We start from the raw sequence: 25,010 nt of genomic DNA, 5'->3' as shown, positions 1-25,010 counted from the left end.
AGAGCTGACAACTAAGGAATTTTGGAGTCGTTAAGACTTTTATCCTATGTGTAAACTGAGAAACGTGTTTTTTAGCCATTGATCCAACAAAAATGGAACTCTACAATGTCATTTTAGTCACTTTCCAGAATATAACTGCACAGTAAGCCATTAGCTTTTCTCTGTAAATGTATTTACGGTGAAATATAAATCCTATTAAGATGTTGGATGCAACTTCACTTCTTAAAACAACGGGGAGTGAGCAAAATTACTTGTATTGCTTTCTCTCCCTGCTCCCCAAACACCTTGTATTTCCTGTTAGGCATATTTCAGCCTTTGTCTGAATCAGTAATCTACATAGAATGGAGTACTTGCAAAGTACAAAATTAGAAATAATGTGCATATTCAGTGCTTCCCTTATTGGCAAGGATTGCAAGTAGTTTTCATATGAATGTGTTTGGTCTATGTGAAATTATCACAATAGATGACCACCTATTGGTGGTCTCTGCAGAAGCTGAAGATGGATTGGGTCATAGAGACTGAACTAATTTCTCACTCCTAAAGGTCCGCCTTTGCAGGGCTTAAACCATTAAGAGTAGGTGAAACTTGTAATGTACTGGCCATACTTTTTCATGCTCCTGCTGAGCACAGAATTCCAGGCTTTTAATTTAGCATCTCTCTTGAGCAATACATTTACTAAAACATACATTTTGAAAATTCCTCTTCAAAGTCAAATACTTTCCAGTAGAATAAAATGTATTTAATATTTAGCTAAATATAGAATTTGCTTTTAAAAAAAATTGTGCTAGAGCTTTGCAAGTTTCTAATGATATTTAAAATATTTTATAGTTAAGTATTTCCCCAAGGCCTAGATAAAACTTCTATTTAAAATGAAAACCATTTTCCATGTCATCCCTAATGCATCCGTTATCACTAATAAACTTTCAAATAGCTGATATTAAATCTCGGACAAGTACAGATCTTGAACAGAATGTTAAAACCCTAATACTTAAGATGAAGACTTCCCATTTATGTGTCTGGTGACTAGCCTGCATTTATGAAAGAAAGTAAATATTGGAAACTCGCAATCCCACATCATTAAAATCATTTTTAAAATACCCTTTTCACAAGATTGCATAGGACAATTATTTCAGTACAGCTGAGGAAGAAAAGATGGCATTTTTTGCACAGGAAGATAGATACAATGTTAAACGAAATGCTCTTGGTATGACCATGATATGACAGGGTATATGTTCTTGTATGTCTTGTTACTTATAGCAAATTTATCAAAGAATCTAATAGGGGTGGAAAAGATCTCCCTCTGCCAATGCTGGACTGTTTTCTGTAGTGCATATTTTGTAATGAACGTCCAGTTTAATTTAACTATCCAAACCAGCGAGATTCCCTAATGTACCTCAATTATTCAAAGAAAATTATTTTTAAAAATTCATTTTTAGTAAGTGTCATTTGTCAAAAAGTGATGTAAACATGTAGCTTGAAAAAACCACATTCTAGATTTGTGCTTGTGCAGGCAGAAAGCAGGAATGCAATTTTTGGCAACAGGTCTTTGAAATCTGTTCTTAAGTGATTAGCAGTGGCCCAAGTGCTTTCATTTCACTATAGTAAAGATTCTTGTGTTTAGTGCATAGGATTGCAGCAGGATTGAGTCTGGCTTGGATGTCTTCCCTGCTCTGCGAAACTGTAGTTCACAATCTGTAGGTTATTTAATTTCTCTGTGCCTCCATTCCCCCTCAGTAATGTGGGACTAATTGTTACTAATTTTACACAAGGATGCTTGGCAAAATTGAAGATATCAAATAGTTTCACAGACGTTAAACAGAAGGCACTTTTAAAGGGTTAATCATAGTCTGCAAAAATTTTGTTTCTTTGATAGAGTACTGCTAACGTTCTCCTAATCAGTTTCTTACATCAGAAAATAAACCTACGGCTGTCCTACATCTTTATCTCTCATGTACAATAGAACTTCTCTAGAGAGATCCATGTCTTGCACACATTTGGGATCATCTCAGTTGCACTGTTTATATTAAAAATTGGGAAATGTTTACCTTAGGACATTGGTTTAAGCACAGATCAGTTTGGAGTCATAAGCAAAATGACTGGTGCTGTCAGTCCAGTTCCTGGTGGACATGTGCCCATGCTGTAGTTTATTTAAAAAAAAAACAAAATAGTTACCATTAGCACACCTGTTGCCAAGGACTGAAAATTCACACTGTGTGGACCAACGTTTTACAAGACTGCCTCTTTGGAATGAAGACATGTTTGAGGTGCATTGGTGAAGGGGTGTAGAGAAGCTTGCTGTGTGGCATCTTTACTCCCCTTTTTCCCTTGTGTCTGAGATTTATGTGCTGGCAAGCTGACTTAGCATAAACACATTCTAAATATTTTAGATAAAATGATAAATATCTGTTTTAATTTCATGTTCATTAAAGATTTAACAACCTGCCTCCTTAATGCTCCCATGCCATTTTAGGACCCTCACTTCACTGTTCTCCCTTTTTGTTCTGGATTGCAGTACTACATAGTACTGATGAACTGTTCTCTCTCCAACACCAGTGGGGAATGCTTATGATCAGCTGTGTTCTGATGGTGAAAGAAATGACCAAGCCATCAGACTTGGAAAAATATCATTCTTACAAAAGCAACAGTCACTGTGGTATCTACAAGAAAGCAGACTTGAGTTCTACTAAAGTCCCATAAAACGTGCTCTCGCATAATATAATACTGTACTAGCGAGTATAGGAGAATGCGGTGGTGTAATTTTTATAATTGGTGCTTTAGTTGTCAAGTTTTATTTTCTAGCCCTTTCTTATAAAACTAGAATGAAATACAATTCAGTGATTCATTAAATGTCACTTAACGTACAGGTGCAACTCTCATTTAGCTCCCTTGCATCTGAGAACAGAATTAGGTCTGACCATTGTAGTGATTACAAAGACAGAGGTTTATGCCCTGTCTTTTTTTTCTGAAGTTATTGAGGCCCCTCACCCAACCAAAGATCCCATTGATTTCTTTACTTGATTCTAACTATTTTTGTCTTGTATAATTTTTTATGGATCCCTTGACTGCTGTGATAAATAGTATATCAGTTGAAGACTCCTGTAAATAGAATGCTGATAATATTGAATATATGGGCAATTTTTAAAAAAATGTTTTCAGATGATCCTGCTACATGGGCAGTGCTAATGGGTGCCTGCCATGCTGAAAATACTGTTGTCTATTTGAACAACACACAGCCTAAGAGAAGAGACCTAGAAATGACACTTGTAGCCACAGTTTCAGCCAAAAGTAAGTTATACAAACCTTTTTAATTTTCATACTTTTCTAAGAGGGAAAAAAATCAATACTTCTGGTTTGTGGGTTTTTGTTTTTGTTTGTCCTGTAAAGTCTTCAACAGTAATCTAAAGAAAATTGCTTAGAAAAACATAACTCGCTTATACTAGTTAAATGCAGGCTGGTAGTGACGCTCAAGCAACTGATCTTCGTAATAGTAAACAGTGCCTTATATTGCTTGTCATCAAAGGCATTGCCACGTGTTTAACCTGTTTATAAATTAGGATGTTCCCAGACACACACTTTTGGTTTAACTGGATTTAAATAATGAATAGATAATGATAATCTTAAGGAGAAAATGTCTAGCTTACCTATCTGATAGATCACTTTGGCTCATGGTGAAGAGTACGAACAACTCTCTTCTTATTTCTAATATGTATATGGATTGTCACAGGGCTGGGGCTCAGCTGCACGTATGCTAGACTTAGTCTACCAAGGAGAGAGAATGAATATAAGGGTCATGTGACAGGGAGCATGTGACTAAGTATTGTCTGTGCTGGGAGACATAATGGCAGCCTGTGATCATTCACTGAGTACAGACCTTGAAATGAGTGCTTCGCTCCAAGCCTACAAAATCAGGAAGAACATCCAGGAAAGGGTTAGTGAGGAGGTCAAAGCTGAGTAACTCTTTAGGCTCCTAGGTAGGCCTGGGAGACAAACATGCAGGTAGCAAGGGCCTGCTAGGAGAAGAAGCTCAGCAAGACAGGCCTAAAACCTGCACCAAGGATGGTGAGCCAGCAGGAAAGACTGGATGGTAGTTTTGGGAGTCTGATTTATTAACATAATTCAAAAGGGGAGAGTTAGTGAGAACACCTGCAGCATGTAGTTTGATTTAACTGGGAGGAAGGAGAAACTGAGGCAGTAGCAGATTTCTGAAGCCATACCAGGTAAACCCAACTACCATTCTGCTAGAAACCAGAAAACCCATCTCCTTGGGCCTCTAAAGAGATTGAAGGTTCTAGTCTTTTCTACCTCCTCCCCATATGGCTTTTGGATCCCATCCTTCAGAAATGTACCTGATGAAACCTCTGACATTGGTGGCCATTTTATGAAGAGGGACCAGACTAGAGTACCACAGTCGTACCATAGTGAAGCATGTGTAGAATTCACAGCACTGTCTAAAAAATAGCATAGTTGTGCAGTAATATGAGCAGATATTCTATGACTATTTGTTCCAAATTTTAAAAAATGGCTGTTTTTTGGCTTTCTATGATTATTCTATCAAACAACTTTGCTAAGAAAAATATTGAGTGAATGTTGAGTAAATAGTAAAATATTTGTTGAAAAAGAATTTTGAACTTACGAACAGCAATATTTTGTGCCAGAAATCTGATTCTAAGAGGTACTTATCCAACCCTGGAACACAAACAAAACCATATAAATTGTGTCCAAGGAGCACTACCCAACTCAACTCATATTTTGAAAATCAAACACTCTGAATGAGCTGCTTTGTTTATAGACGAAAAGTTGTTCAAAATTATTTACCAAACTTCTGCAAACGTAATGCATTTGAGAAAATCATAAGCTTTTGGGGACAATTCACAAATGGAAAAGAGGCTGATAATTACTCACAAATTGCTCCTTAAGTTCTCACTATAACACTTCTGAATACTAGTATCCTTGGTAGGTAAACAAAGGATACAGGGTCAGAACTAAGATTATTTACAGAATCTTAACTCCCAGGTGTCCTGGCTTGAAAACATCTTATTTTCAGTACTTCTACAGTGGTCTGATATTAAATAAATAAATCAATACATTATGTACTTTATGCTAAAGAAGTTTTTGATCTGGGATAGCCTGCCTTTGTTCATTGTCTCTATAGCCTCCCTTACTAAAAGGGCTTATGTGTTTTTTGTTTTTTTTTAAAGGCTAACATTTGACTGACTTTTTTCTTATTACTTTGAAAAATGGACTTGCTTCACTTATTTTATCAACCCTACAAGTTGATACCTACCTTTAAAACAAAATAAAAACCGTGCTCGCTTTCTAAGTCTGTTTTGCCCTGTGTGTGTGTGTGTATGTATGTAATAAAAATACCAGGGAGTGTGGTCACTTAGCCTGTCTGACCTATCATCATGAGATGCATTAGGTCTTCTTTAGCTGCTATGACTCAAGCCTGATATGTGGAAGGGCACTAGAGCATATCCAGCAATACATTCTTAAATGCATGTTTACATTTACAGCTAAAGAAAAGGACCTCTCAGCTGAGTACATTCAGGCTCTTGAAGACTGGTCACTTTGTCAAGCTATTACCGGTTTAAAAGAGACTGGTAGAATTACAGAAGCTGAGGCTCTCTGCACAAGGGTATGGTTACTACCACTGTAGTTGCTGCTTCATGACTTTGAGTGGAGCACTAATTCCTATGTATTACATATGCAATGGTAATAAACAGCAAAGGAGCAACAGTCTGTTACAAGCAGAGCACAGGCCAAATGCATAAACTGACTTTTTTTTCACCTTTTAGAAAAGGAAAGACTATGCTTTATCAGTAGTTTTTATAATTCAGTTTAAACTTATTGACCATTTAAATTGGTTAAATAATTGTTCTCCAGCCATGTTCAGTACATTATAGCACAAAAAAACCTACTTCAACTTGATCTTATCCCATCTATCTTCATGTGCTTATCTTCTTGTCCCTCCACACTTATGCCAGCAAAAAATAAATTCTTACAAAAGTTCCAAAGGCATTTTATCCAGAGGGAAATGCAGTTGGCTGTATTGTAGGATGAATGACTTGCTATGTACTCTGTCACGCTGATTATTCACTTCCTAGCCCACACTCAATTTTCAGAGTCTTGACTGCAATCCAGAGTCCATTTAAACTACCCCAGACTGAATCACCTGAATCATTACAAGTGTTTGCATTGCTAAAGAAAAATTAAGTAAATGGTGAAAATTCAGAAAATATCTTATGAAAGCGTTTGTGGTTTATGTTAATTTTCTAGTATCAGGAAGACTAAATTTCTTTTTTGAAGTGGCATGTGTGCATAATGGACTGAGAAGGCTGCCACCTTCACAGAAGTATTTGCAAAGCAGCCCATAGATCTAGTGTATAAGCCATTCACCAAACATTCCAAAATAAACACCTAATTCTTAGCAAATGTGGCTTTTTTACGAAGGCTGCTGTTGCTGTGGTGATCCAGTCAACCTACTTTGCTCATGTATTACCTTCTCTCTGGCAACCACAATCTCTTCTAAGACTGTCAGCTACTGCCCTTGAGTAAGGTTCAGTGGACATGTCACCTTTTGAAGAGAAGAAATTCTCTTGCTTATCAGTTTTCCTTTAGTCAGCATATCCATTGACCTACCTGTACAGGAATACGTTAACAAGAGAATTAGTCTGTACATATTTCCCTAAGGGAAATATCTCTATAGTTCATTTTTTTAAAATGTTTGTTAATCTTACTATGGTTTCATGTCTTAGTAAATTTAGGTTGGATAGCACTTCTCCTTTGGGAGGAAGTTAAGAGGTAGGCCCTACGTCCTTGAAAGCTCTAATCACCTCAAGATCTGCCGAAAGAATCTGACTGAGGAGTGAAGATCAGTTTTTCTGTTTTTTCTTTTCTGAGCTAGGCAAGACCATTTACCTATGTGAGACCATTCCTTAATTGTTGAGGGTAGAACTGCTGAAAATACTAGTCTCTGACTAGGGACCAAATTCCATCTACTAGACTGTTGCCTCTTTAACCCTCTGGAATAGCTTCGAATGTTTTTGATAAAATGTTTGTTACATATAGAGTCACTTAATTCCCAATATACACCTTTTGCTCCAAATAAATACCCTTTAAAGAATCTGGGTTGAACTAGGTTTTTGAAATGTGTACTGATTTGGACAGTGAAAAACCAGTCTGTAAGTAATGTTTGGGACTTTACTGCTAATGTAAAGAAAAGTGCAGTTATTAGAACCATGTGATGGCTGCTGTTTTATTCTGAAATCATTCCTAGAAGGGGAAGTATGCATGTGTGTGGCATCTCCTTCCCCTAAGACAAAATAAATGGGGGACGCTGTCCTGAGAACTCACAAGTCCCTGGATATACGCTTACAGCCAGTTCCAGCCACATGGTGGCCCTGTGTCTCTACATTAGCTTTGAGACTCCTTCTCTCCTCTGGCTTCTGGGCCCCATGGATTCATTAGACTCCTATTCCTTGTTCTTCCCCTCCACATTAGATATCTGCCTTCTAACCCCACCTGTAAGTGTGAGGCAGGTGCAAGACTTTGGACAGATTCTCTATGGGACTTGTGCAAATCCATGATTTCATCAACCTTCCTGATATGCAGAAAAGGAGAGATTAATACACAGAAATAGTCTGCTGCAAGTGGATCATAAGGAGGGGGCAATTCTCCTCTCACATTTTTCTGTACAAAATGAAAAGTATTCAAAAGAATGTTCTTGGTTTTTAAATATGTCTTCTAATAACTTCTTGCATTTAACTCATAAAAACTGTTTTTGCTTTTAGAGTTTAAAAAGTTGCCCCGATCACCCAGATCTGTTCCTGCTCTTGAGACAAGTTCAGTGTAAACAGCTTTTTCAGTCACACAAAGAGCTTCCAGATACTGTCTTGGAGGAACTTCATAAAACTGTTATGTCCAACTCCACTTCAGTAACAGCGTGGCATGTAAGTGGACTCTTTCTTCCTGTTTCAATACACATCCCTATTACAGTGGATTATCTCAGAAGAAGGGACTCTGAGTTAACATTCCTCTTCCTAACACACACTAACAGCTGGTGAGATGTGAGTACTAGATAATTATCTCTATTAGAAAACTGAAAGTACATAGTCCTCCTTATGAAGGCAGGAAAGGTGTAAATTTATGTGTTAACTTAATTAGGTAAACATATGTTGTGAATATTTGCCGATCTTGACTTCCACATCACAGGTCCCCAGTAAAACATTGTAGCTTAATGTACTATAACATACGTTACTAGGCACACACAAATGATTCCTCAAAACCCTAAGGCATGTTCCTGAACAGTGTACAAAAAACTGGACATGTGCTGTCCCTGTGTTTCCTGCTGTTTGCACTCTCTGCACAGGTGAGTAACTCTTTCCCCTTGTTCAAGAGCATCAAGACAACCCAATTCCCTGACACATTTTAAAAAAGAAAAAGGTTTTTCTTTCCTTTCCTTATTACTGGAAGAGAAGATCTAACTAAAGTGGCCAATACTGTATTTCAAAAAAGGGACTGTTTTCTTAAGCAATCCCACCCTTCCCCTCCTGCTGATGATATTATTGATATAAGAATGTTTTCATTATATCATTATTAGTACTATTCATTTTGCACAGAAAAATATGAGGAGAGTAATCATTCCTCAAGAGTCACCTCTGTGCATTCATATTACCCTTCCTCAGTTCTAGGTAACATCAGGACTCTGCAGTTGGGGAGAAGAAAGGCTACTGGTTGCTGCCCCTCTGCCCCAATGGACACTGCTTTAAGGCAGTTCTACTGCTTAATGATGGATGCAATAATCCCACAAGCATAAATATAGAGGCAACTCTCTAAAAGGAATCCTTAGGACAGTGCTTGGAATTGTACCCCTGCTCTCCACTCCGAGAGTCATAAAATGTGCCAGTAGCCAAGGACCAGGGGAGAGGGATCATCTAGGGAAGGTTTTAGATTAAAAGATTAGTTGTCTAGATCCTTTCATTGTTTCATGGCTGCTTCATGACCTAACGGAGAGCTTTCTTTACAAGCATGACTTGTTGATGTTGGAACATCTAGGGTATATATGCAACAATTTACAAACTCCTGATTTCTTTTGCACCAATACATTTTCATGTCAGTACAAAATAAGCCTCAGTTATAGTCCCTTGCCAACCTCTCTGTAAGAGGAGTTCACTCTGCTTTGCTGATGGAGCAAGCAGAAAGATGAGAACACTAGGTTAGTCGGACTCACCTAATTCCATTCCCATCTGTAGCTCCTCCAAAAGGAACCTTCTATCTGCAGAAGTTCAGGGTGTTGTCTGGCAAAAAGGATAACTACATATTTTCAACTGAGTTCAAGCTGTAAGATTAAATATTTTTACTTCCTCACATACAGTAGCATGAGATAGGAAATACATCTTGTTCAAGGGCAGAAACTTTCTAACTTGTCTGAACAGCTTTCCAACATCCTAACAGAACTGTTGTTGGCAATCTAGTGCTAGGTGGCGTGCTCCATTTCACAAAAGATAGCTTAGGAGGTCCCCAGTGGAAAATGAGTTTGGCTACCTCCTAGTTCATGTCCAGATTCACAAAACTACAAAATGGTTGGCAGTGTCTAGTAAGAGACCTCTGTTGTGAAATAGCAGACCTCTGTCCTTTAGTACTATAGCTACACTGGCATGGAAATTTGCATACTCCTTCCCTCAAGCAGGTGTTCACCTGTAAAATGACCTACAACTAATTTTGTGTGTAAAGATCAACCTAATATATTCATGAAATTTGGAAAACTTAAATTTACATAGTCAAAAATACCTGAATGATGTGTTTTAACAAGCACTACCGAACGTAATGCTTCTCTATTTTCAGTGGCTGGCAAAAGTGTACCAGTCTCAAAGAATGATGGTTGCAGCAGAGATGTGTTACAGAAAGAGTCTACAATTGGCATCCCAGCAGGGCAGCTGGAACGGGAAGTTATCAAGTTTGCTCAGGCTAGCTATGCTTGCACTGGAAATCTGTGTGGTAAGATAACCACAACTGTTATGATGAAATGAATTGATTTAAAATGTAAGCCATCTGCTGTTAGCTATCTTTTTTGTAATCTCCCAGATGAAGTCCTCCCATAAACTGTGGGAAACTGTAAGACTTTTTTGTTCTCTTTTGTGAACTACTCCTCAGTAGTTAGCAGAAATGATATTTTCATTTCATGCTAACATGGATGGGAATAAACCTAATACACTCTAATTTTAAAAGACTATTGATTGTTCTTAGACTTCTCTCCAGGAATATTTTGTCTAAAGGAAAAATATATGGAATAATCAACTAAAACCATTAAGCTTTATTTTCTAATACTAGATTATTAGAAACTGACTGTAGTATAACTTCCACTTTCAAGATTCTTACTTCACTGAACATGTGACATTTGTATGAGTTGCATTCACTGTTTTTTTTTTTTAATTTATTTTCATTTTTATTGCACTCGTGCCTAGAGGTTTCAGTCAGGTTTGGCGCACAATTGTGCAGTTTGCTGTACAAACCCATTGATTGTCTTTGCCTTGAAGAGCTTACAGCCTAAGGAAAGTCATTCTAACCTCTCCCCCTAAAACAGGGGTGGGCAAACTTTTTGGCCTGAGGGCCGCAACAGGTTTCTGAAATTGTATGGAGGGCCAGTTAGGGGAGGCTGTACCTCCCCAAACAATCAGGCATGGCCCAGCCCCCCGCCTCCTATCTGACCTCCTCCCCCCCCCCCCCCCCGTTTCTTGCTCCCTGACAGCCCCCCTGGGACTCCTGCTCCATCCAACCCTCGGTGTCCTTTCTGACGGCACCCCCCCCCAGGACCCCTGCCACATCCAACCCCCCCTTCTCTTGTTTCAGGCTATTTTGCACAAGATTAGAGTATGACATAATTAAGACTGTTTGTTTGTTTTTTTCTATAGTGTATTTTATACTGATCAGTCTTCATAGCTGATTAAATTCTTTTGAAGCAAATAGATCAGCTTTTTTAACAAAACTTTCGCTACCCACATTCTCTTGGCACAACCAGAGCACTTTACAGAGTTTCTATTACATAGGTTTGTTTGCTCTCAGCTTTATCTTTAGCATAGCTGAACCCACTTAAATTGCACCCACTCTGGGGCAAATTCTGGCATATTTTGTTGTCTTTAATTATTTCACGTAGATGTCAGTAGCATAATTGCTGTCTCTTACAGTCTTGAATAATCTGTTTCTTGTTATGTTTCCTAGTGAAAACCTGTGAACTTCATATAGACATCTATATTTTTGTCATGCAAAAATTTTACTAAATGTATTACCGTCTCTCCAGTAATCTAATTCAGTGGACTTGGCAAACATGAATTGCTGAATAGTGGCTCCACTAAATAAACATAAATTTAGAGTTGCTGTTTAACTTATGATTTTCTCTTTCGACTTTGTGTACTTGTGAGGATCCAGTGTGGATAAATTCATCTCTCCAGTGTAGCCTTGCAAGCTTTCATCCGATGTACAGAGTCATAAATTTTGCTCATCCTTAATATAATAATGTTGTTAAAAACAACTCTGCAGATGAATGGCCAAGTAGAATTTTGCAAGGCACCTATAGGAGTGCTGAAATAATGCAGTTCTGGCTTTCCAGCCCTGTTATACCCTGAGACTTAGAAATCTAAGTTAACAAACAGGAAAGCTTAAGAATTAGCAAACTTGCAGAATTAAAGGCTAATCATGTGCAGATGGTGTGTCTGCAAACAAATAACATCTTGTACCCAGTGAAACATTTTGGCTAGTAACATAGTTATTAAAGTTTTCTTGCTGTCATCTTGCTGATAGGCTAACATTTCAAATGATCATTGGCCATCCTTGGTTCAGGAGGCAACAACTGAAGCCTTGAAACTTTCTTTCTGCCCACTGGCTGTTCTTCTGCAAGCGCTGCTACAGTACAATCGCAAAATGGGGGCGAGGTATGTGTTTGTTGTTTTTGTGGGGTACACTGTCTTATAATGTCTGGTGAACTTGAGTGCAGGTGGTATGCCTTCGTTCAACTTTAAAAACTGAGAAACCAGTTGAAAGCAGGGAACCAAAGCAATAGTATTTTATAGTTGGAGTTTTTTGTGGTGTCAAAGACAGCTACAGCTTTTGGCTAAGCTTTTTAAAAACATATCAACTAAATATATTTAAACTTTTTTGCAAAAAAGATCTGATGAGTATTGGTTGAGTGGGATGGTAGCAGTGAGGCAGTCTCATTCCATCTAGTCTCAAGTGAGATTCAAAACAAGTTTCTGGCCCCTTTTTTTCCATAGCACATATTTGCAAAAAGAGGATTGCTGGTACCAGTGAACTAGCCAAACTCTAGCTTGGGTAACCATATTCTGCCTACCTGAATTTCCCCTTGGATGTCACTTTGCTGACTTTTCACTTGCCATAAAATTGAATACTGCTGTTGCAAGCTATTAAACAGTTGTTTCACACTAAAGATGGACTATAATACGTGTGTGAATATACACGGGTTATACAGATACACTTTACTAAAAACCTTTTTGCTGGTCACAGGACTAGTGTTCTAGTAACTGCTTCCCTAAAAGCAGCTGTGACACCTTTAAAGGTTTATATTATTGATATAAAACAAGAGCAAATGCCTTTTAGGATTTCAACAGGGTAGTGCTGCCCAAATTATTGAATTTCTGGGCAGCATGATGCACAAATAATTTTTTGGGTTACTACTTGTAGCAGAAGAGTTTACATTTCCAGGTGTACTTGTAGAGGATTGCTCTCAGGGTAGTTATTATCCTAAGGGGAAATAAACTTAACTATGCATCATTATGTACGTTGTGGACGTTGAGAGGCAGTGCTGGACCCACAATTGGGAGAAGGGAAGTAGCAATATCACCAATTTTTCTTACGTCTATCAACTGTTGTCATCAGCTGCAGGACACTTGATTGCTCGTACGAATTTTAGCTAAGAGGACAATTTGGTTTATCAATACAGTTTAAAATAATTCTGACTCTTGCCAGGATAGCATTAGTTATACAAAAGAAGAAAATTGTTAAATGCAACAAATTTCTAGAGATTACTCGGTATTAAATTTTATTTTTGTTCCTAGGGAGACGCGTCGAATGTTGGAAAGAGTGGTATATCAGCCTGGGTATCCAGAAACCATAGTATCAGTTGCACGCTGGTACCTCCTAAGACATTTATATGCCAAAGATGATTATGAATTAATAGATGTAAGAGTCAGTCTATATCTATACAGATGTATGCAAATACCAATCATATTGACTAGCTTTCTATGCTAGTCCCCATTTATAGAAATATTTATGGGGTGTGTTATGGAATCCTTCCAGGATTTGGGAAGCAAAAGCATAATATAATTCCAGCTTTGTGTGGAGCCAGTGCTTCAAATCAAAGCTGCACCATGGCTGTCAGGCAGAGTCAGCATAACTAATTGTGACTGAGACTGGATGCTGGCCAATTGTGCACTTCCATCTTGTTTAAGACTGAGATCTTACAGTAAAAAATTGAGGTTACACGATAATTTATTGCAATGCTTCTTAGATTGTCAGCCCCAATACAGATGCAGACATAGGTCAAGACAGAATGGGGGGGGGGGGGATTTGTTTTAATTACTATTGAATGTTGCTAAAACAAGTGTAAAGAGTAAATGTGAATGCCGCCAGCACATCCAAAATAGCATGTGAACTGCTCTCTAAATCTTCATATTTTGACTGTAATATCAGAAGCAAGATATTTAACTGTGAATTTTAAGGCAGTGGTGTTGAAAGTTCCTGCTCCAAAATGCATTTTACATTTTTAGATCACATCTAGGGCAAAATTCTTCTGAGTTCCATGGTTAGACACGCATTATGGGACTCCAGCTAAAAAAGAGTTGGCAATACAGAGTTCTCAATATGATTTCAGTGTGGATTCATTGCACTCCATTCTGAGCAATCATTATTAGCGAGAGTTTGACCGAGAGCTCAAAGAGGAGTCATAAAAATGTCTAGTGTATGGATCAGGAGGGATTTTCTTAAAGAAAAATTGAGTTTGGCTAAGTGACCATAGGGAGTGAGGAAGTGCCAAGCAGAACCTATGAACATCTGTAAAAACACTAAGCTGGAGAGCTCTTCTTGAATAGTACAAAGGCCTCAAGTAGGAGTCATAGAATTAAATTCAGAATGGGAAACCTTAAACTGTCAGGAAAAACCTCCTGACAATGTTATATAAGTAGGCGGTGAGAGGGCCCCATCACATGGATCATATATAAAGTTAGACCTACCAAATACCCGTAAGGGTCCTGCAGGGAGCAACCCTGCATTGAGAGGCCATATGACCTAGTTGGTCTCATATCTTCAGTATCTTCCCTACTGTAAGTGAATCACTTAGTTGGAAAACTGACCTCCGCCCCAAGCAACAAATGATGTCTTGCATTGCAGTGGTTGCAATTTAGTTTTTAAGGCATTAAGCAAACTATTGCATAATACTGAAATATCCCATTTATCTCTGGATATTTAGGTTGCTTAGGTTTCTTGGGGAGCTGAATAGGAGAGAATCAAATATTTGGGAATCAAATAACTTTTTTTTTCTTTTCTTAATTTTCCCACAGGCACTTGTAGCGAATGCCAAAGCTAATGGAGATATTAGATCTCTGGAACTAGACAAGAAATTATCAGCATCTGCCTAGCATGGACTTCTTTCAGTGGCCAACCAGAAGGAAAAAGTCAGAGGAAATTCATGAAACCTAATTCACACTACCTGCCAGCAAATATTTTTTTTAAGTGAAAATCATTTTTTGTTAGACAAAAACAAATTGCTTTTAAAATATTTTTTTAAGATGGACACTGCCATCAACCTGTTTTTCCTTTACTTAAACAAAACTCAAGTTCATTTAATGTGTATTTTTCCTCACTGATGCATTTATGTTATGCTGCTGCAATGGAGAATCCATTTTTTTTTCTGTTGGAGTTTACAGCAGATGTCCCTGCTCCTCCCATGGACAGTGCTTATCATTTTGCACTTGCAGTGGTGCAAAGCAGGACAAGTTTCTACTTTTTCAAACAAAGCCTTAAGTTGTCAAAGTAGTATGCAAATTCATATTTTTTAAGTTATTCCCAACTGTTGTAACTTGCAGAAATCTAAGCTTTCTGTAATGTTCATTATATTACAATTAGAATTCAAATACATTTGCAAATCCACATGCAGTGGTGGGAAGCAAAAAGATATGTAACACTGTAACTGATTAGGTTGCAGCCTGGAGGAACCAGATTTCTACAACATACTCTGGTCAAGGAAAATATAAATAAGTAAAACTGAGATTTTGCACAATGATCCGGTCCATGGATATATTTATAAATGTGTATGGCAATTTGTATTTATGATTTTTTTGGTAACCCTGCTGTTGACTGCTTATTTGGATTAATCATGATAATTCTTGACACATGATGCAATTCTGCCCTGTACTTACTTGTAATTAAAATAAAATGCAATGAATCCAGTCTGAGTATTTTGTTGTAAACAATTAGGAACTTACTATATGCAGCACATATATTTAAATATGTGTTAATTTTCAAGTTTGAACAGGTTGGCTGGCCTGTTGCTCTTAAATTACTCAAGGGAGGAATGGCAAGGGTCTTCTACTATTTCCTTCTCCCACAATCCGCCATGTAAGACATTTTCCTTAAAGTGATTGGTCAGATAGTTAATGTGGACTGAATGTAGCTCGGGGGGAGGGGAGGGGAGAGTAATTGCTTCTCTCTCTAGGGTCCCACTCTCCCTTTGCAGTCTTTGGTTCTTGGCTCAAACTCCACAGGGACTGACTAGGGATCCGACTCTTAAACTTGCTTGCGTACATCATGTAGTGTTACACTATCACTAGCCACCATCCTGTTTCTGCCCCACTCATTTGGATTTTTTTTTTAAACTGACAATGTTGTAAATTCCATGCCTTTGTGGTTCATATCAGTTGTCATTTTAGCAATAATCCTGTAGGATGATCTCATCACCTCATACATCAGCAGATTTAGGATTTTAATAATTACTCTGACTAGGGCATTGTGGCCTAATGTGCTCCTTCTATTCCTCCATTTTTTTCTCACCCACAAGCTTTCTGTATGCCACCCCTATTTTCAGGGGCTCTCTCCATTGCCCTTGCACCTGCCCCTATGCCAGAGTCCCTGTGTGCCCTCATGACATGGTCCTCCATTCTTCCGGTCTGTGTTTGTGTCCCCATACCAGAGGCTCTGTACACCCCTATTTCCCCCACAGCCAATACACTGTTCTTATTTTGTCTATCCGGCTTTCTTTCAGCATCATCACTTTCAAATTGTATTGGGAGGGTCCACTGGGAGGTACTGTTATGCAGAAATGTGTTTAAAGGTCTGCCCTCAACCACTTTTTTAATCTATAGATAATTCTAGAGGTGGTTGGAGCTGCTGGCTCTGCTAACCAGACTCCTGAGAGGAGTCTACCTCTACCTTTCCCTTCCTTTCAGTTTTATCACATTACAGGCAAACAGACAGAGAAATGCTTCTGAGTTGAATGTTAGACCTTACTTCACTCAGCCAGTAAATCTAAAGACAATGTGTATTCTAATGTCAGGGTGGGGGAATAGGAGAATGAATGTCTCCAGTCTGTCATTACCATTAGTTATCAAACATATAACTTCAGTAATAACTGTTATTGGACCAACTTTTGTTGGTGAGAGACAAACTTTTGAGCTGCATTGTTTTTCTGGTCTGGGAAATGTACTCCATATCACAGCTAAATAGAAGGTGGAACAGATTAAGCATAAGGAGTTAACACATGTTAATTGCCTACTTCATCTTGAACCATCTCTTGCAACACCTCTGCAATCATAGGACAAAGGAGGGTTAGTCGGTTCAGATTGTTATACTAAGACAAAACCAGGGTCTCCAGAGAACAATCTGTTCCACCTTGTATTTAGCTGTGCCACTGAGTACCATTCCCAGACCTGAAGAAGAGCTCTGTTAACTCAAAAGCTTGTCTCTTTCACCAACAGAAGTTGGTCCAGTAAGAGGTACTACCTCACCTACCTGTCTACCTCATGTCATGGGACAAACATGACTACAACAACACTCTGAATAAGTCATCTAACTCTCAATTGTAGATGTTCTTCATGTATTAAAACTATGCAACGCATGCTATGGTGCTTAGCATTTCATCAGACAACAAAAGTTACTTTCAAAGTAACAATGCTGTCTCCTTCGAATTAGAAGAAACTATTAGTTGACATTTCTGACAAGATAATTTTATAGCCCAAAGCAATTTATTATACACATTGAAGAAAGAAAGCAAGGTGTAGGTAGTGAAGATAATGTGCAAACTGTTAAGGGAAGGCTCTAATTTAAATTAATGAAATCCAAGAAATAGAAGACAAAGCAAGTGTGCAGCCTCCAGGTGTAAAGGTATGCAAAATGTCTCTGTGTCCTGTGCAAAAGAATTCCAGGTTTGCTGAGGGTGGGACAGGTTTTAGCAATTCATTCTTCTGTAGATCTTGAAGACCTTTACAAATTTTACAGATGGGGAAACAGCCATAGTGATGAAGTGACTTAGCTAAGGTCAATGGTAGAGATGGGAATGAAAAACAGGTCCACTCATTCCTAGGCAGGTTTGCCATGTAGTGGTGCATACTGCCTTCTTCTAAAGCAGAAATAGGGTGAAATTCTGGCACTGGTGATGTCAAAGACAAAACTCCCATTGACTTCAATGGAGCCAGGATATCATCCATGATACTTAAAGTCCCTTATATACACATGAAATAAAATCAGTTAATGAGAATTTTTTTTAAAAAAAAAATCTGTATACGCTGTCTCTGTGAATCTCCTACTTAGAGGTGGAAAGCATATCGCCCCTCAATAATCCTTTCACCAAATAGGATTTTCTTATTCAAGCATTGTTTCACACATAATTAAATCACAAAACATGACCAGCACACTGATCTAATATATTTAGGTATTCTGTATAGTTTAAATGAAAGCAAAGCATTTGTGAAGGATAGGAACAGCCTTATAACCACCACAAACAGTTTTGATTGGAAAAAAACAATAGTAACAAATAATTCCACCTGTCCTGCAAATAGGGTTATGGTTATCTGACACTCCAAAGTACTCTGAGCTGCCTATAGCTTTGGAATCTCTCTTTTGGCTTAATGCTATGTAAATAACATTTTAGACCAAACTCTTTCTTTTTTAAAAAAAAAAGCATAAGGCCCAGCCCTACATTTTTCTTGGATGTGAACTTCCAAGATTGGGCCTTGAATTCTGTTATCTGCCTTGCCATCTGGCCAGACTAATATGCCTTCCACAAAGCCAGCCAATGAGGAAAAGCTGCGACCAGCCATGAACCTTTGGCTGGCTGTGAAGCGGAGTATAAATTGCATCGTGCGGAAAAGAAGGCTTTTGATCATGTCTTTTTGCACAAAAACTGCCCAATCAGCAATAGCAGTAGTGAAGCTCATCTAGCATGTTTATTTCACATGAAATTTTAATTCTAAATGTCTCAAACTTGCAATGTAATCATGCAAATCAATACTTTGTGTTGTAGCATGAAGGCAAGAGTAATCTTGTCCAAAGGAGGGCATAGAGGGGAAAAGGAGCCTTCCCCAGCCAGTCTGCACACCTGCAACTGTGGTCTTCCCCTTGTGTCAGGTTTAGGCTCTCTGTAGGATGCTCTGGATCCATCCAAACATCTGAGGCATACTGTGCTACTTTGGAATAAATTCCTCAGTGGCCCTATATTTTGCCATAACTTCATGGCTTATACAAGTAATGTTATGGCACCTAGTAGTGTCACCTTCATAGGCAGGGAATAATGTGAGCCCTATAGGATGAGTTCAGAAGACAGCTGGGTAAGGGTCTGTAGGAGTATATTAGGATTGCAGGTGGCACTATAGATTTTCTGCTATTCCCTGAATATGTGTGACACAGAGTGATGTGATGTGATATTAAAGGGTTGCCAAGATGGGAGCAGCAAAGTGTTAAGTGCAGACACCTGTCTCATAAGAGTGCTACCTGCAAGGCCCAATGCGAGTCAAACTTACCAAAATTGAAACACAGAAGGAATTCATTTGACATTGGTCACTATTTGTCTTTACACCATTTCCTGTTGTGAGTCTAGTTTTTTGCATATACCATAGAAAAGGAAGGTTTCCTTGCAGTGAGAAAAGTATATTTGTTACTGAATTGGAGTCTCCTGTTATCTGTACTGAGGCCCATTCATCAACCATGCTGTTAAAGAGGCTATGCAGGGCCCCTGCCTGAGGAACTTTTCCCTGAGTACTGTCCTAGACAAACATGGAAAACTACGTAAAAGAACAAATGGACACAAATCAGATGTCAAGAATTATAACATTCATAAACCAGTCGGAGAACACTTCAATCTCTCTGGTCACGCAATCACAGACATGAAGGTCGCTATCTTAAAACAAAAAAACTTCAAATCCAGACTCCAGCGAGAAACTGCTGAATTGGAATTCATTTGCAAATTGGATACTATTAATTTAGGCTTAAATAGAGACTGGGAGTGGCTAAGTCATTATGCAAGGTAGCCTGTTTCCTCTTGTTTTTTCCTACCCCCCCCCCCCCCAGATGTTCTGGTTTAACTTGGATTTAAACCTGGAGAATGGTCAGTTTGGATGAGCTATTACCAGCAGGAGAGTGAGTTTGTGTGTGTATGGGGGTGGGGGGGATGTGAGAAAACCTTGATCTATGCAGGAAATAGCCCAACTTGATTATGTAAAGAGTTGTCACTTTGGATGGGCTAGCACCAGCAGGAGAGTGAATTTGTGTGGGGGGGTGGAGGGTGAGAAAACCTGGATTTGTGCTGGAAATGGCCCACCTGTTGATCACTTTAGATAAGCTATTACCAGCAGGACAGTGGGGTGGGAGGAGGTATTGTTTCATGATTTCTGTGTGTATATAAAGTCTGCTGCAGTTTCCACGGTAAACATCTGATGAAGTGAGCTGTAGCTCACGAAAGCTCATGCTCAAATAAATTGGTTAGTCTCTAAGGTGCCACAAGTACTCCTTTTCTTTAGGATTATCTGAGTTCTATCCCATTTGATTTGCTGGAGAGAGGCTCAGAGACAATGAATTTATCAGTTGTAGTACAGAGTATCTACCACAATTGCATTGTGGTCATTTTCCCTCCCCCACCCTGGCAAAATTGTCTCCGATGTCAGTGGACTGAAATTTAGTGTGTACTAGTGCCTCAGAATCCTGGAACCTGAATTACCAGGTAAACTTATTTAGGGTTGTTTCCTTTTTTAAAGTTGAAGCAGATAAAAAGGTGTTTAAGATTTTATTTTACCCACTTTAATGATCAAGAAGCTAGGTATAACCATCACCTTCTTTCCAGGAACCAGAAAAGCAGCTTGGAAATAGATACCATATTTCTGATAATGCAAAAATCATCATCTTGCCTTTGATCGATCACTTGCACCAGTTTCCTTAGCTGCATTGAATGACTCAACTTCTCTTTATCTCGAACCCAAATTACACTGCACCAAATGTTCTGCTATATTCTAGAGAGACTGAGGCAAGGATTGCTATTCTTCCTTCAAATGCCATTGAATATTAATGGACTTAAGTATGTACATAGAGCAGTACTAGGAGAATTTATTAGGCCTAATTTTGATTTTAGTTGCAGTAGTGTAAAACAAGTATAATTTAGACCAGAACTGGGCTTGTTATGCTTAAGAATTTCAGGGCACTAAATGGAGAGGTAGATCCTAAAAATCCCAAAATAAGAGCTAATGTTTTGTGAAATATCCCTTTCAAATTTGTCAGTCCTTAATCTTTATTTTCTTGTCACACTGACCTTGCTTCAACATATTAAAACAAGACAAAAATCACCAAAACTGATTTTCTTTAGTGTTGCACTAGATCATGAAGGTTCTACTATAAAATATGATTTAAGCAGAGCAATAACATGCTATGGAGACATGAGGTTTTCTTTGTTTCAGTCTTTAAGCCAACAGTCCTGTTAAGATGAGAGAACAATGGCAAATGCTGAAAAAACTTCACTCTTCCTGAAGTTCAGTTACCTTGCATTGTATTTTTTTTATGTCTTTCTGGAATTTCTTTTTTTCTAGTTTCAGTTTTGTCATCTGTATTCGTTGGAGTGAGTTGAGAGCTTCATGAATGGACTGAAATCCTGGTGTAAAAATAGGTATATTTAGTTAAATTATGGTCAAAGATTTTTATGCAACCTTGCAGTAATTAGCTACCATTTAATCTAAAATCCATTCAGGCCATTCTAACTATCTAAGCTGTTTTATTGCATGTCATGGAGATGCTTTAGCATTTTAAATGATAACCTCCTTGTTATTGGAATCATGTCTTCATGCATACTGGGCAGCACCAAACAACTGGTAGTGCTCCCAAAATTATAGCAATATTAATGGAACTTGCATCACATTTATTGGCTGTGAAAATTGAATTCTATACGATGTCCAAAAAACCAAAAATGAAGTCCTGCTTGTATTGAAGTTACCTTTTACCAGTTGTGCAGTTTTACTGTTAAAAGCATGACTAATGCACTGTTTATCCAGTAACTCAGTTGTAAGTCTATAATCCTTACTTTTGGACTCATGAAATTCTCTAATTACATTTACATACTCTTGGAGGCATTGCTCCTGCAAGTGACAACATGGCAAGAGATCCCTGCACTTGCCCAGAGCCCCTCCTTGAAGTCAAGGGAGCGGAGTATCATCCCACATGCTAACGTAGAACCTAATATGATAGTTTTAGCCAGCAACACTGTAAAGTAGGCAGAGCCTCTCTCAGGGCTCACCCTCAGGTAGCTTCAAAGCCCTTTCCCTCTTTCTAAAGTCTTTTGGGGTTGTGATAAGGCTTGGGGCAGCAGAAGTTTGTCAGCTGTTTCCCTTTCAGCTCCTTGCGAGGTGCAGCTCCTTCCCTCCTGGTTGCCACCCCTTCCTGTGACCCGCTGTCCTTTTTAAGCTTGCTTTCTCCAACTGCCACAGCAGGCTGTGTAGCTGTGTCTATTTGATATGAATTGAGCCCAAAGGAGCTCATTAGCCTTCTCCTGATTGGGATGGGGGTGTGCTCCATCACAGACAGGGTTGTTGGAGGGCTGGTGTCTGACTCAGACAACTCATCACCTGTTAATAGGTAGCAATGTCAGACAGTGACTATAGTTCCAGTCGGGATACATAAAATTATTTCATTTCAAGCAACTGGATGCTAAACTTTTAGCTTTGGTGTGTCCCCTCCAGGTAGTGGAGTTCATGCCAAGAAATCCAACACTGAAAACAATTCTGAAGGAGAGCGAGTCTTGGAAGTAGTCACTACTTTCTAATACACTATATGGTATCACTAAGAATAAAAAGACAGTTTTGATGGAAATCATACATGCATTTTTGAGATAGGTATATAGAAGGCCCTCATAACAGTAGTATCTGAGCTCCCCCTTATCCCAAGTAAATATGTAAAGAAAGAGGTTAGAGTTGATAGGTTCCATCATTTCTGAAATAGATTTTAAAAAAAAGCTGGTATGCTTGGAAGTTTATCAACATTTCATTGTAATGTGGCTAACCAGAGACTGGAAGATTTTGAACAATTAGATTTATCCATCCCTGTTTGCAAATTACAGGCTCTCTCAAATGGGCAAACGTCAGAGAGGATTAGTTTGCAAATTTGTCAGAATAGATGTTTGATTTTCTTGCTAATTAACATCTTAACCATAGTTTCCAGCTAACCGTCCTCTTTTTAAAAATAAAGTATCTACTTGGTAGCATGACAGACGGTCACTTTTTTTTTTTGCTTTTGAAAGTGTTGTTTAATATGGAGTTCATTTGATCAGCGCCGCTCTTCAGATATGATTTAAGCAAGTAATTGGATTTTTTATAACTTTTAAATACTCTGCAAACAGATTTCTCATATTTCAGACATTTCCAAGATATCTTGGCTTTTATACTGTCTCAGCAGTGTATAAGCATCAACAGCAGCTATTGAGACGGCATAAAAATTACAAAGAAAGTGCTCTTTCTTCTTGTGTTTCTCCATACCTGTTCTTCTTGCTCTTCTTATTTCTTGTCATCCCCACCAGATAGTTAGGAAAGAAAGAGTTACTGGGGAAGTGTTTACAGAAAAGCTGGGTTTTGGCATTTTGATCTGAAGATGGCTGGATTTGGGTTTAGCCTGATTATCTCTGACATGAAGTTCAGCAACCAAGGACTTGCTGCTGAGAATGCTCATCCTTCAGCATCTGAATTTTTAAATTCAGGAATTTTCTAATTGCATCATCCTGCTAGATCCTATCTTGCCAGGTTGTGGATGGTAAGGTGGTCTTTGACATAGCCAAGCCCAAATCTGAGAAGGTCGTGGTAGAACATGACTAGGTTAGAATTTGGTCTGCAAGTGCACTGGTGGATGTCACTAGCATTCATCATAGAACACTGAACAGGTATGCGTGTGTCTGTCTGTTTAATCTAATTATCAGTGTACAGATTTGTATTGTGCCACTCTTTGTAGCAAGTTGAAACTTTAGAAGGACCTTGTTATCTGCTGCCTTAGGTGAAAATATACACAGCTACACATCATCAAGCAAAGATCTCAGTAACAAGGTTCTTGTGCAAATAGAAAGGCTGCAGCCTCCTGATTAGCTGATGACGGAAGAAAGGATTCTCACTGTTAGATGCAGTCCCTAAGGCAGAGTTTGGAAACCAGATTCAGGCCTCCAGCTACAAGCTACAAAAGGACAGTGTCACCATGGGAAAAGGAAAATGGAGTACCGGCTTGTGGTGGGCTATTGTAATGTCTGTCAGCAGTAACAGGCAGTGAGGAAAAACTATTTGAAAAATAGTTATATGGCACTAAGGAAGAAAGGCATATTTTGGTATTGTTCCCATTTGACTAGGAAGCATGTTATAGTCCTGTACAAATATAACAAATAAACCCTTCTTACCTGATCTATATTCATTCTGGATTTCCTCCAGCTCATTCCAGATCTGTCTTTCAAATCTAGTAATTCTTGCATGCAGTTTATTTTCATATTTTGTCACCTGGCTCAGCGCCATTTCACATTGCTGTGGTTTATTATTCTCTAGCTTTAGCGAGAGGTGAAGGTTTTCTTCCAGTTTCTTTTCTGCTGCTTCCTTTTAAATAGATATCATGTGAACATCACATAAATACCAAAGTTAATAAGGCTAGGTCTACACTTATGGCAGTCTATAGAGTACATACACTGAACACCCACCTAACAGGAGTATAAGTAGCAGTGTAGACTGTGAGGCAATGCTTAGGTGAGTAAAGACACACTAGAACCTTCAAGTATAGATCCCTACATAGCAGTCTACAGTCCCATGTTTACACTTGTTTTTAGCAGTGTAATATCCCACTGCCTCCCTGCTGCCGGAGCCTTTCCCTGCTGCAAGGAAAGGCTTTGGCAGTGGGGAAAGGCTCTGACAGCTCCACACTGCTGGAGCTTTTGCCCACTGTCAGAGCCTTACTCGGGTACGTGTAGTTGGACACATGCCCTGCATGTGTCCATCAGTGTTGAGAGGGCCTCAGAGGATTACATTGCTCACCAGAAAACTGGTTTAACTCAGGCTGGCCAGCCAAGAGGCAGTTTTCTTTACCTTTGAAATCCACATAGACATTATAATATTAACTAAATAAATGTTGCTGGAGCCTTATACCCATGCAGGATGTCCTCCAACCCTCCCCCATCCCCCTGAGATTCAGGGGGTGAGACAGGGTGGAATGGAGGCTGGTGCGGGGCATTTAAAAAAAACAAACAAACAGCAATTTAGTCCATGATTCACCTTGGAATTCACACTCCCCTGCAGCTTTCTGTTACTGTGCTTCTCTCACATGAAACTTCCTAGCCCAAAGTGTTAAACATTAAGGAACAAATCCAGAGCCCAGCATGAGTAGCCAGTCTAGAGCTGAAGTAGATGTGCAGTTAGGGGCTGGAGAGAAAGCTATTACACAGCTCCAGGGGGGCATGAAGGGAGGGGTTTTGTGGCTACCCTCTGCCACCTCCCCCTTGCTCTGCACACTGCAGTACA

General features: G+C 38.8%; 2 protein-coding genes across 11 annotated transcripts in view; one reads left to right on the top strand and one right to left on the bottom strand.

Moving 5' to 3' along the window:
• SKIC3 (SKI3 subunit of superkiller complex) overlaps positions 1-15,448 on the top strand; it is an 86,083-nt gene extending 70,635 nt beyond the window's left edge. For all 8 annotated transcript variants that reach the window (XM_073344528.1, XM_073344529.1, XM_073344527.1 and 5 more), the window contains exons 35-41: positions 3,157-3,285; positions 5,514-5,635; positions 7,791-7,949; positions 9,844-9,996; positions 11,797-11,927; positions 13,068-13,191; positions 14,568-15,448. In XM_073344528.1, coding sequence (XP_073200629.1) covers positions 3,157-3,285; positions 5,514-5,635; positions 7,791-7,949; positions 9,844-9,996; positions 11,797-11,927; positions 13,068-13,191; positions 14,568-14,645 — 896 coding nt within the window. In that variant the 3' untranslated portion in view covers positions 14,646-15,448. The remainder of the gene's footprint in view (positions 1-3,156; positions 3,286-5,513; positions 5,636-7,790; positions 7,950-9,843; positions 9,997-11,796; positions 11,928-13,067; positions 13,192-14,567) is intronic.
• Positions 15,449-20,292: 4,844 nt separating this feature from the next.
• Positions 20,293-25,010, bottom strand: part of FAM81B (family with sequence similarity 81 member B) — a 62,338-nt gene continuing 57,620 nt past the window's right edge. For all 3 annotated transcript variants that reach the window (XM_073346214.1, XM_073346216.1, XM_073346215.1), the window contains 2 exons: positions 23,906-24,095; positions 20,293-21,133 (listed from right to left, as the gene is read on the bottom strand). In XM_073346214.1, the coding sequence (XP_073202315.1) occupies positions 21,000-21,133; positions 23,906-24,095 (324 nt within the window). In that variant the 3' untranslated portion in view covers positions 20,293-20,999. The remainder of the gene's footprint in view (positions 21,134-23,905; positions 24,096-25,010) is intronic.

The sequence above is a fragment of the Lepidochelys kempii genome, chromosome 5 (genome assembly GCF_965140265.1).
Source record: "Lepidochelys kempii isolate rLepKem1 chromosome 5, rLepKem1.hap2, whole genome shotgun sequence".
Lineage (NCBI taxonomy): Eukaryota > Metazoa > Chordata > Testudines > Cheloniidae > Lepidochelys > Lepidochelys kempii.
This window is presented reverse-complemented; position numbering and strand designations above follow the sequence as displayed.